At 46.6% G+C, this 13,459-nt stretch overlaps 1 protein-coding gene across 1 annotated transcript; it reads left to right on the forward strand.

Moving 5' to 3' along the window:
• Positions 1 to 692: 692 nt before the first annotated feature.
• On the forward strand, positions 693 to 13,185 carry LOC122368846 (the record flags this gene model as incomplete). The annotated part of the gene is made up of 6 exons (XM_043343119.1): positions 693 to 1,370; positions 10,273 to 10,388; positions 10,765 to 10,866; positions 11,482 to 11,667; positions 12,556 to 12,713; positions 13,041 to 13,185. Coding segments are annotated over exons 1-6 (776 nt in total), but the record flags the coding sequence as incomplete, so codon positions are not given.
• Positions 13,186 to 13,459: the final 274 nt, after the last annotated feature.

Genomic DNA, 13,459 nt, shown 5'->3' on the forward strand with positions numbered 1-13,459 from the left:
TTGTCTCCAAGAATAGTCAGATCTGTCTCTCAATATATAGTCGACACAAGACGTCACGTATCTTGTCTTTTTGGTATGAATCGTTACGTCCCAACAATTATTCCACTAACACATGCGACGGCATTTCTCGTTATTTGGTATATGTACCGTCTGTCAGAATAAATAAACACAACTACGTAAATAGCAAGCACTTTCCCGAAGTGGTCAGTTTCTGGCGCCTTCAGCTCCTTGTTGATCCTTTCCGATCCATTGACCATCATTTATAACAGCCGTTGAAGAAATATTTACATTCGACAGTCTCGTGCTCTTTGATCGTGAGTTATTGCGTTGCGCAATGCAGGGGTTATAGCCCTACATACACAAATTCCGGATCCGAGATCTGTGTCACTCCGTTCCTTATTAAAGGCCGGATATACCAAATACCGACCGTCCAGATGCCTGCTGTATGAATCCACTCCATGGCGTGTCCGAGAATCGCTGATCGTTCATCGATAGCCCTTTTGCGAACGCCGCACTCACGCAATGTGACTCTTCACTGAGCCGCCCCCCCCCCTCCCTCCCCCCAGTGAGGCCCGTCTGGTCGCGTTTTGTGGACCGACACAGCACCTAATTCTGTTTATTTATACTGGATTCCCGAAGCCTGTTTGGAATGGCCCGGGCTGGGTAGTCTGGGTAGTCTGAACAGACCGGACAGTCTCAGCAGTGGCGGCGGCGGCGGCGGCGGCGGCGGGAGCGGCGGGAGCGATACAGTAGTAGCACCGACCGTCGGTTTTCCTGCGACCACAGCGGCGGCGGTGGCGGCGGTCGTCGCGAGGGGGCGCTGTGTGTGCTGGTGTACCCTCCTCCACACCGCGGTGTCGTCCTCAAGTCGTCAGTCAGTCGTACTCCGCCAGCGGAGCGGGAGGGAGCAGAGGAGCGCTGGACTAGCATAGCATCGGCTCGACATCGATCAGCGATCAGAGAGTCGTGTTGAACCAACATAACCCCTGCTCGACATAGCGGATCTGTTCGACAACGCATCGAATCGTTTTGAACCAGCACGGCTGGACATAGCGCATCGGTTCGACATAGCCCCGGTTCGACATAGCCCCGGTTCGAGCGGCCCCGGTTCGAACGGCCTCAGTTGAAACCCAACCAGTTGTGCCAGTGGAGTGTGGTGTGCTGTTTGCATGTGGAGCTCATAGCGGGTCGGTCGGTCAGTGCGCGGTTTGGTGCCGAATACCGAACGGTTCCCGGTGAGACTTCCTGGTGCCACTGGTGCCGCTGGTGGTTGGTGAGGAGGATTGGTGAACTCTGGAGTTATGAAGGTGTTGCTGGTGTCAGTGCTGCTCACGCAGTTGTTGGTGATCACATCGGAACCAATTTCAACGGTGAGTACTGGACAGTTTTCGGGGGAATATTCGTGGTGTGAATGTATTTGCTTCGTATGGGCTGTTTGGGTTCTGAATTCGTCCTCATTCTTTGTCCCGATGTAGGATGTAAACGTTGGGTCCCGATGTAGAATATAACCTGATGTTAGTGATAAAAGAACGTCTAAAGGCCTGGCAAGCCGGACTTTTACAGTGAGTGATGTGCTTTTTGCCATAAATATCCACACCCTATATATGGCCTTGATCCACACTCTACAGTTCCACTTCTGACGAAGGTCCTGCGTCGTTTTCAGTGTTACCAGCTGATTCAGATTGTTTTTATGTAGATGCCACGTGATGTGTTTCAGACGTTACCAACGTTTATGGAATGGTATGTTACGTTTCCCAACCGCGAAAGTTTAATCCAGGGTAAATGAAGGCTACTTCCACACATGCGTGCTAGTTTCGAATATTTTACACCCAATAGCTTCTACAAAAGTGTGTCATGCCTCCTTCGCCCGACAACTTTTTTCCATAAAGCAATACGAACTACTGTAACTTTCCGTCGCACTTGTTTTTTCTCGGATATGGCGATTTCTTGGAAAAGATGTGTAACACACACCATGAATAAGGCTAGAAACTCAACTACAGTGCTGTTCCATCACCCTAGAAAACTGTTGAACCTTGATACGCTTGGAACAAAATAAGCAACGATGCACAAGCAGCTATTTACCAAAAACTTCAAACGTAACACTACTGCACAGTATGCATTTGCACAAGCGTGCCAGTTTTAAGCACCCAGTAACCGTCAATGGGCTCACTCGTGCAGTGCCCACTCTCGTTACAGTATGTGACATGCACTGCCGAATTCAGCTCCCCGCATATTCTGTCCGTTATTTACAAGTCTGATACGTTCCTCGCCCTTCAGCTCTGAGTACCACAATGCCATCAGATAGGGGTGCCTACACCTGCAGAGTCACGCGCTGTGATGCAACGGCATTTTATCGTGTAACGACACTCTTGCGTGTCGTTACTGTGCTGATTTACATTGGTGCTGGAATATAGGTCGAATATGGTGCTTTTCTTATGTCGAATGGTAAAGGTACTAGGGTTACCCGCGTGCTCCGCAACGCGAAGGGGGGATTTTTTTTACCCGTGGGTATTGGGTTGGTCTGTGTCGATTTGGTTGGTAGATATCCATTTCGTTCGATTGCTTTTTGACGGCCAAGCATTTTGTAAGAAAACAAAAAGATACATCGCATCGAGGTGCCCGTGTCGTATTATCATGCCTTCTACTTTAGAATGAATCGAAAACTGGCGTGAAGTCTTTTGAGGGCCATCGATGTATTTCGCTAAAAATGGCAATGTAATGGTTTGGAACATTTACATTTTTAAGAATACTGTTGCTAATCTGCAAAAATGAAGAGTGAATATTGGACAGAATTGAATGTTCTTTCCAACGGTGCCATTTTTATTGCCAGATATATCAGGTCAAGGAGCAAAACCCGTGTGATTAATAAAGTGGCACAAAATTGACAAACACCATTTTCTTCCGTGATTTGTACCACCTTGATTTGGATCAATCAGCTTTTCACAATTTTTCCATGAGAGGCGGTACATTTCTCTTGCCTATAGGCGTTGGTTCAACTCGCTCCGTCTGACGGTCACCTAAAAATAAATGTAATCCCAAAATCCGTCAAAAACCGCAATTTTTCCAATAAAAGTGCCCTCCCCGGTGCACGTGGCGCGTGCTATCCTCTGCATTGCACACCATTCAATAGCCCGTTCAATTCTGTACACGATGCTGTTTTTCCCGTGCCGGTCGGATCCCTGGTCACCAAGATATTGCACGGGGACTGGACCCGTGTCGGCCAAAATTAGCCGTTTTCGCCCGATTTCGCACGCCGATTTATACATGTAAAGTCTATGACGCGAATTTGCACTTTTTGGGCACGCGCCACGCGCTCACTAACGACCCGATCGAGCTGAGACCCCTCAAAGGCACGTCGCACATCCTTGATCTATGAGTTGTGCAAATTTCATCGGGCTAGGTGCAACGGTCTGGCCTGTAGTCCACGCAAAGCACCACCAAGTCGGGACCTCGGTAACGGACAGACGCACCCTCCTCAAATAGTAATATAGATTGTGTTCTCTCTAAAAGTTTGACTGCTCGTTTTTCGTCGGCGTTGTTGTTTAGGAATGTTTTTTATGATAACTTTGTGATTTATTTTAAAAAGGCCATTCGTGCAACAAATAACTTCAGAATTTGTTATTGGGCCGTTTTTCCCTTTAGCTGACTTTCCCACACTTGAAATAATAGCTGAATAAGTGTGTGCAATGGCATGCAATATTGATGTTATGGGGCAATCAGACCCCATGTAGCTATGCGTGATGATCATTTCACGTCATTCCTTTGGCCTGGTTATGAGTTATGTACCTCTCCCATAAAACCCACAGCCCACACATGAAGCCCCGTCTGAGTTATCGTATAGAAGACGACCCGAAGCGCAGTGTCGCCCCCCCCCCCCGCCCGCTGCCGGAAAGTGGTCGTTTTCCTGTGATTGTTGCGCGCAATGAGGAGGAAAGACGCGGGGCAGAGGAGGTATAGACCGCGGCGCATCGCGTCTAATTCCCAGGGTGCACCGGCGGTCACTGCAGACGGTTTTATGGAACCGTTCTATTTGGTGTTTGAGTTTCCTGACGGGAATCGATACTATGTAATGAATTTTCATGGATGGTTGGAAGATGAGTCAATTTTGACGAAATTGTCCTGGAATTCACATGTTCGTGTGGTTAAGTAATTTCAGAAGCAAGTTTTGCTGTGCGATATGTACAGAATAAATTACCTTTGCGTATACATATTTGCTTGGCGTTGCCTCTGCCATTGGTGTTAGGCTGCTTGGATGGCTTCAGACTCAGACTAGTTCAGACTTCAGACACATTGTGGTAAGAGCTTATTTTATGAATGCTCTCCTCCGTTTTGATTTTGGTACCATCTAAATTAACCCGCGCCCTGCTGGGGGTCCTGGATTTCCACGCCCTGCTGGGGGGGGGGGGGGTGTTTGAACACCCCCCCCCCTTCTAACTCGGCTCCTGGGCCACGTAGCGATACGCGGAAGGCGGCGTTCGAAAGAGCGTCAAAAATAATGAGGAAATCACTTCGGTCAATTTTTTGGTCAGGTCAAAGGTCAGGTCACCAGAGGTCATTGAAGGCAAAATTTCGCCGATTTCCAGGTCGAATGTCGAAAATTTCCAAGAAGCCAACGCATAACTCGGGAACCAATAGAGCTACAGCGCCGCGGAAAAGCGCATTCGATAGCCCTATTAACGCCCTTTCTGAGTAATTCTCTCAGATTTGACCTACCGTCAACGGTTTTGCCTGCAGGGGGCAAAAACTGCAAAAATAGCCGATTTTTTCGGAAACAGTTTTTCTGCAATAACTTTTGACCCAAGCCTTGTACGAGCTTACTTTTACCGGCATCGTGTTCCTCTCGTCAAGACGCATCGAATGAACTATAACTTGACCTTGAAAGGTCAACTTGAAAATTTGACCTCAGGTCAAGGTCATGACCTGACCGGAAAGGGTCATGTTGCATATCAGTCGATCCGTATCGTCGAGCTGAACACATGTAAGGCGTTTTCATCGCTCTAGCATGCCTCTATCAAAAGTTATTTGCGAAAAACTGTTAGATACCATTCGTGACCTAAGATGACCTCAGGGCATAAACAGGGGTCACGGACACCATTTTCATGTTCAGTGTGTCTAAACCACTTGTAATTCAGTGTTTGGGAGTGTTTATAATGTCTTTCGTCCAAAAGAGGCGCATTTCAATTTTCTCCCATTGACTTAGCCCTCGCCCGTAAACGGCGATCTGCCACCTTCGCCCATGCAGGGGGGGGGGGGGGTTGGTGCGACCCCCCCCTTGGCGTTTGAAAACGGAGCGTCGTAGAGCTTAGCGGAAAAGACCATCGGATTGCTCTCGCCAAGATCTCGCGATTGGTGGTATATTTTTTGGTCCTAGGTCAACATTTGACCTACTTTTGACCGGTCAAAGGTCAAATTTTCGGAAAAATAGACTTTTTTCAACTTTCCGCGGCGATTGCGGCAAAAAGGTAGGAGATATCGACTTGAAACCTTCACTATCGTGTTCCTTGATCAATTCTCTATCGTTTGGTATGTATTTCGTTTCCCTAGCTCTAAAAATGGCGCGTTGGGAGCGCCGGAAGTCGGCAAGGTCACAGTCGGCGGCAGAAATTCGAAAAATCAAAATTTAAATTTTTGAAATCTGATTGTATTTTTGGATTTTGGAGGTCCATTTGCTCCCTATAGAAGCTAATATTGCTGCATATTCCCATTGAGCTGACAAGAATTAGCAAAATAGTGGTTCGGGCGCTTTTCAAAAATAGTACCGGACGCTGTTCCTCTTGTGACGTCATAGCTCCGTGACCTGACCTGACCTGGTCAAGTTTCTTATACCATATGATAGCCAATACTTGCCCCAACATGCATGGGAAGTTTCATCACGATCCATCAACCGATGTCCGTACCACCGGCAGGAAACCTCGGGCGTTGGCACTCAGTTTGTAAAAATCCGGCCGGAGGCTGTTCCCTTTGTGACGTCATAACTCCGTGACCTGACATGACCCGGTCAAATTTTTTTTGATCAAAAGATGCGCAAGGCTTGCCCCATAAGGTACCCAAAATTTGGCGGCGCTGCGCGCCGCCGTTTTTACACTATTTCCGAAAAACCTCAGGGGGGGGGGGGGGGGTTGCACCAACCCCCCCCTACATGGGCGAGGGTTATAATGGGGAGGTCGCAAAATTGACCTGACCTTAGGTCATCGATATCAAAATTCTGAGATATACATTTTGTACATGCTATTGCTCTTAGCAATCGCTGAAAGTTTCAAAGCGATCGGTCACTCGGTGTAGCTATGACAGACATTGAAACTTTTTATGAGGTGAGGTCACTTCAAGTGACCTGGTGACCTGACCTTGAATGACCTTGGTCTGAAATTTTCACAACATGTGTAGAATTGATGTATGATAAGGTGTACCAAAAACGGCGGCGCTCCGCGCCGCCGTTTTTGAGATATTCGCGAAAAACCACAAGGGGGGGGGGTGTTCAAACACCCCCCCAGCAGGGCGCGGGTTAACTGTGAAATCCAAATTAGGATCTCAGTCACGTCTCAGCGCTCAATGCCACGTGACGGTCGTCCTCGAGTGCCCCTGTCCTATGGAATCCGATATTGTGGTCGGATATGCATATGCGTAACGAACGCATCAGATGTTGCGCTATTGCGTAATTGCGCTTTGAGTGCGTTCACACTGGTGCCTATGTGGAAATCGGACATTTGAGCTAAAGCCTCGGCATAGTGTGTAAGTTTCGTATCACTGCTGGCGCTTGTGAACCTCAGTTGAAATTTGCAAATTTGTTCTACTCAGGGACGTAGCCAGGGGAGGGGGCACGGGGGCATGGTCCCCCTGAAGGAAATTTTGTTTTTAATAAAAAATAAAAATGAATAACAACAGCTGGACCACACCCCAAAAATGGTGGGCCATACCTATCCGAGGAGTTTTCCTTTTTTGAAGGGGGTACGACACTGGGCCGCGACCTCTAACCCTTCCCTAAGCAAAATGCTGGCTACGTCCCTGTTTCTACTGCCTGGAACTTTTTTTAGCTTTGTCGTGTTGTCATCAATAGGTACAGAGAAGAAGCAGCATATAATGAAATGTCATACATTGTGATGTTTGTTTTCATGAAAGGTCAAAACCTTATAGCATGCAGCCCGAAATCAAAATCATCAAATTGTGTAACAAACGAAATAAGTTTTAGTAACATACCTGCTATGAAATATTGCTGTCAAGACGTTACTGTTACGCTAGCGTCCTTGTCAACCTGCTTAGGCTGTCAACTGTCCCGTCCCTACCTACCATTGAATAGATCCTGAATATAAATGAGTCCATCTGCAAGGGAACTGCATAAACTCGTATATTTATACGGCACTTGACTGGAAGTCAAGGTACATGTCTCGAGCAGCATAAATGACTGAGTCGCTATCACTCTTGATAGTACGGAGGTTGGATTTTCTGTCATATTTGCACTTAACATATCGCTGAAAATAATGGTCATGGAATACAATTTACGTCTATTTGGACAAAAGAAATAAAAGCGCTGAGGTCGTAGTAGCTTCTTACCTCAGTGATTTTGATGGATGTGTCAAAGACTTTTCACACCCAACGACGCTCTTACAACAGTTCTTCGACGCTCTTCAATTCTCTCCTTCCTCTCTTTCACTCTCGCTACTCGCTGTTCCCCTGCCCCCCCCTCCCTGTTCCTTACTCCCCCATTCCCTCATGCATGCCCTTATAAAGACAGCGAGCCTGATCCGGGCACCACCACTGTCACTGGTGGAAATCACTATCACCACTGCGACCGGTCACCTTATGTGGAAGTCCAACAGCGTCGGTCGGTCTGTCGATCTGTCGGTCTGTCAGTTGGTCAGTCGGTCTGTCGGTTACGTTTGGTCATTTGCATACAACCTTGAGCGGACGACTTCGTTTGCATTGGTCTAGAGATGGACAGTAGTTTCAGGCTCTAGGTCGATGGGATGAAGGGTTATGAATGAAGGACGTTTATTGCCATGAGATGTTGATATGAAGGATGGGGTCAGTTAGGAAAAACAGGGAGCTGAATGTGATGGGGAATCATTTATGACATGATTTGGTTTCTGTGGAAAATTGAAAGGAGATGCTGAAGATGTAATGGTATGCTAGGGTACTTGCATATGCATTGACGCTAACGTTTGCTCGTAACACTTGAAACGCCTTGAAATAACACACATGGACTTACATTGGCCGCAATAAGTTGTTTTTATAGAATGAATGTTTTATACTGCGTTTAATTGTCTTTAGCTTTCGTCGCATCGCGGAAGTTTATGGCGTTCGCCTGGAACCTGATGTACAGCTAAGACTTAGTGAAACGCTCCTAAATGGATGCACTACTCTGTATAATTAGGGGATCGAAGGCTGATTAGATACAGCTGAAATGTATTGCAGTGTCTGTTATAAAACTGGTTCGACTATGAATTGTACTTAACTTAGTTAACCAATGGACTCTAATGTTAAGTAGGTATGAGAAGGATGATTATCCAATATCCAGTTACTTAATTGCGTATCTGCATGTCACACAGTAGGTATATTTATTTATTTAACCTTTCCAGTTTCAATGGCGAGTTTGGTCACAATGAAACATTATCATTCAGCCGAAATCGAATCAACATTGCTTCTTCCCTGCTAGTATACCAGTAAATTCATGACGAGAATCCTTTAGTTAACTTGTGTTTGTTAGCTCTGTCTCAAGTCCAGTATAAAAGTGTGTAAAAGACCCCAGTTACCATTCGCTGCGTACCTTTACACAAGTGCCTTGCTTTGGCTGTATCGGGTGCTATGTCGTTGTCAATAAAACAAAGAAAAAAAACCTGTATGTAGGTCGTTTCAGTTGCACGTATTACATGTCAGTGTCATGCATGCACTGCCTTTGATCAGCATCATATCACAACCAAGAGAAAAATGTTCCTAAACTTATATTGAGACGGGTTACACAGCACATTGGGTGGACGCGTTTCGTCTAAATGACTTTTTCGACACCCTCTCGGAAATTAAAACAATACAAACACAATTTCCGAGAGGGTGTCGAAAAAGTCATTTAGACGAAACGCGTCCACCCAATGTGCTGTGTAACCCGTCTCAATATATATATTTGTCTATTACTACTCAACGTTCCTAAACTTCTTGACAAACGTCTTCTTAAGAAAGACCAGTGCGCATCTGAGCTCGAATCACAACATGACTCATTAGTTATTGTTGAAGCGCAGAATGCATGGAGTTTTATCAGAGCCGTCAAACGCAGTGGTGCGTTCATTTGGTTGCATTCATGTTAGGTACGTATATTCCGTATATCTATACAGAAGATCAGCTCACAGGGTAGATAGTATTGTAACATCCGTTATTTGTAAAACCGCTACCGTGGGAAAGCTTCCTATGGCTGTTAAATGTAACCTTGCTTTAGGTCTGTTACCGACTGGTTTTGTCATTGTTTCATTGTTACAGACAACGATGTGTTTTGCTCCGCAATTTAGTGCCGGTTCCATTGAAGGAAACAATGCTTCATATTGAAGTGGCACCACGTAAGCCAATGGCACAGTAGCTTTTGCTCGCATTTTTTCATGTTTAACATGCCGCTTTATTAAATAAAAAAAAAATAAAGACGAAAATTGGCCACCAAGCACGCATTTAGTTCGTTCATTACAGCCTAGTTATGCACCTGCTCATGGCTTTCGATACCTTCCCTGGAGCTGGGTGTGAATTAGTGTGAGTTTGATGTCAATTTAATTAACCTCACCGCGTTAGTGGCTGTCTCACTTTTGTCTATCATACTTTTTCTGTGAGTCGTGGTATGTGACTCGTGATCCGGTATGTCCCGTGATCTCCCGTGGTATTTGACCCGTGAGCCGTGATCGTCCCGTAATCGCTTAATACGTGATTGCCCCATGATGCCAGCATAGCATCCAACCAAAACCACCCAACCACCAAACTAACTGACTCACAATGCTATAGTTGATGTTGTTGAGCTGGGACAGTGGTATTGTTCTTGGTAAAAATTGTTCAGGACACTAGTTTTTTATTGGTAGCTTTCGATAAAAGTAAAAAAGCGAAAAAATGATCCTCCAGATTTTTTATTTTATTTCTGTGTTCGTCTTTTATGTGTATTTTTAGTGCTTTAGATAGACAGGCTGATGAAGGAAGACGGATGTCTTCCGAAAGCTACCAATAAAAAAACAAAGCTGGTGTCCTGAACAATATTTACCAAGAACAATAACTGACTCACAAACTAACCAAAGCTCGACTGTTCTCCGCCAGCTGCTGTTTCCCGATGACCCGGAGTTTCCGGCCTACAAGGAGCACCTCACCACCACTACCCGACGGCCGGTGAGGGTGCACAATGGTCGACAACAGAAAAAGAACAGAATCAACGGGTAAGTGGACACATAAGGAATCAAACCGAATGTTGTAAGTGGGAATTATTTGACTAATGCATCGATAAAGGCTTGTTGGAAGATGATGCCTTATTTTGAAATGGCGCAACATATTTGTAACGCTGATCGCACGATCATAACTGTAGGAAATGTAATAACTGAATAGCCAACTCAGGCATATTGAAGCAATGCTAAGTTAGATATTTTCAAAAATATTTGTAAAAAATGAGTGATCATTACGACAGAGTGGACGTCAAAGCCTTCCCTCAGTTTGTTTATATTGAGGTTACGCAATTAGCTGTACGAGATAACTCTTCTACGTTGAATATTTCACAAATGTCTCACAAACTGATGGAATTCCTCCGTCTTTTACCAGTATATCTCAGACGGCTCGGTCGTCACGTTTTCGCCCCGATCCAAACGCCAAGAAGCAGCTCACAGACGTCACCTCGTACCGGCAGGCGCGACGGCAGTTCCGGTAAGGCACCCAGCTTCCGGTGCAGCTTCCGGTACACTTCCGGTCGAACTTTGTCTGACTTCCGGTGTGCTCTCAGTGCGCTCTGGTGATGGCTGTTTTGTGTCGAATTGGCAGCATTTGGTGCGCATTTGCGAGTTGCGTGTTGTAAGCTTCCCAGTGTCTTGCACTTCTCTGTTGGTAATTGATAGTTATTTGAGCAGTTTTGTCACTTTTTCTTAGGTCAACCTCAAGATAAGTTTTAGATAGCAACAAAAACGATCGCGTTTCGCGTAACTTTACTGTTCATTGTAGTTCGCTTCATGCAATCTCGCATGACCGCGATCCAGATGCTATGCAAACATTCTCTTACCGAATCAAGTCGCCTAGCAACATGCGGTTGATTGCAACTCCAGTGGGTTGCGTGAACACGTATTACTAGTTAAGTCCAATGGACTAGAATACGGAGTACGGACTAAGGTCATTCCATGGTTCGAAACTCAATGGACTGTCTCACTCGCATGCATCGTCCATTGGACCTGTTAAACCTTTTCAGGTATGATCGCCCATCTTTAGGCATGACCGATGACCCAATTCATCGTATGACCAATGACCGTATATCTTTCTCTCCACCCTCAGGTATGACCGGCGGGATCCGCAGAGTTTCGACGACACCTCACTGGTGGGGGTGCTCCCCCCTAGAAGGGGAGGCTCGTCCCGTGCCCCTCCCCCTCCCCGGCCCTCCCTGACAGTGACCAGGGGAGGCATGCCGGTGGTCGAGATGGGACCCGATGTGACCCGACATTGCCCCAGTCCCACCGGGAGGTGAGAGAGAGGGGGAGAGAGAGAGAGAGAGAGAGAGAGAGAGAGAGAGAGAGGGAGAGGGAGAGGGAGAGAGAGAGTGAGAGGGAGGGGAAGAGGGGGTGAGAGAGAGTGAGAGTGGGAGTGAGAGAGAGAGGGGGAGAGTGAGAGAGAGAGAGAGAGAGAGAGAGAGAGAGAGAGAGAGAGAGAGAGAGGGAAGGAGGGAGAGAGAGTGAGAGAGAGAGCGAGAGAGCGAGAGAGAGGAGAAAATATGTGTAGAGATGATGCATTTAGATGTCAAACTTACGATGCTGCTGTTAGTAATTTGTGTTTGTAATTAGTCCCAGGAGAGTTAGAAATGAATTTTCCAATGCGCATGTTTTGGACCACGGAAGGCTTTGCTAAGAATGCCAGGAAATGTAAATATTGCCGCATTGTTTGGTAGGGCCTGGCACCACCGTGCCAAATCCACACGTTTGCAACTAAGTTGGTAGTGGCGTAGTTCCACAAAGCATGGCTGCCCATATATTGGCGGAGCCATTTGCAAGTGAAATATTGCTCCGGGCTGCATAATGAATAGGCGGTGAGGTTTTAAAGTGAATCGGATACAGCTGCAGTTGGTAAATTAGCTGCTGTGAGTCGCACCTAAACCGGATCAGGATATGATTCATGTAGCTGGCTTCACCTCTTGAAGCCGGGTGCGCTACGCAAATTTTATTTTGCGCACGAGTAAAGGGATATTCCCGTTTGTTGTATTCTTCAAATATTCATGAATGATGTATAGTAGTGGCTATAGAATGACCGGCATACAAATGCATACCTCCAGTGAGTCTTCCCCAAATACCACCCTGACCACATGATGTTTAGCCCTCACATTTCAGTTTTCACCCTAACCTCCCCCTCCCTCCACAGGTTTCCGATAATGCGTCACTGCGACAAGTATCTGGAGTGTGTGTTCAGCTCGGGTTACCTCCGCTCGTGTGCGCCGGGCACCCAGTTCGACTCGGTATCCGCCCAGTGCACCTTCCCTTATAAGGCGAGGTGTGCCGACGACTTTGAGCTCTATGATGGTGAGTGGAACAGCGGAAAATATTTTACCAGTATCGGGGTGAATGTGTAGATGTTTAGCATAGTGGTTTTGGTATTGTGATAATAATTATTTGCAAATTAGAAGCCGGCCGAAAGGTATTGGTAACGATGATATTTTCTTGCTAGCCTACCTGTGGTGGATAGTTATGTTGTCTGGTAGGTATGTATGTTTTTATTATGATAATTTTGTGTGCTAAGTAATCCTTTGTGTTTGTAAGCTAAGTAACCTTGTCATATTGCGCCGCGATCTCTCCCCCCCCCCCACTCCCCTGACCTAACCTGACCCGCCTCCCCTGTGTCTGTACCAGGTCCCGACGACCTGGCGGCCGCGGCCTCCACCCTGCCCCCTCTCACCCCGTCCGTAATGGAGACACCCACGGCGCAGCTGCGAGCGGACGGCTCCGTGTCCACAGAGTGTCCCCGGCCGGCCGGCATGTTCGCTATACCCAACAGGTGGGTTTGTGCGGATAGGGGATAGGGGATATTAGGGGTAGGGGATAGTAGGGATAGTTGGGATAGTAGGATAGGGGATAGGGACTAGGGATAGGGGATAAGGGATAGTAGGGATAGAAGGGATAGTAGGGATAGTAGGGATAAGGATAGAAGGGATAGAAGGATAGTAGGTACTAGGGATAGGGGATAGAAGGATAGTAGGGATAATAGGATATAGATAGTAGGATAGGGGATTGGGGATAAGGGATAGGGGATGTAGCACTTCATGTTGCGT

The sequence above is a fragment of the Amphibalanus amphitrite genome, unplaced genomic scaffold (assembly GCF_019059575.1).
Source record: "Amphibalanus amphitrite isolate SeventyFive unplaced genomic scaffold, NRLGWU_Aamphi_draft 000981F_arrow, whole genome shotgun sequence".
Lineage (NCBI taxonomy): Eukaryota > Metazoa > Arthropoda > Thecostraca > Balanomorpha > Balanidae > Amphibalanus > Amphibalanus amphitrite.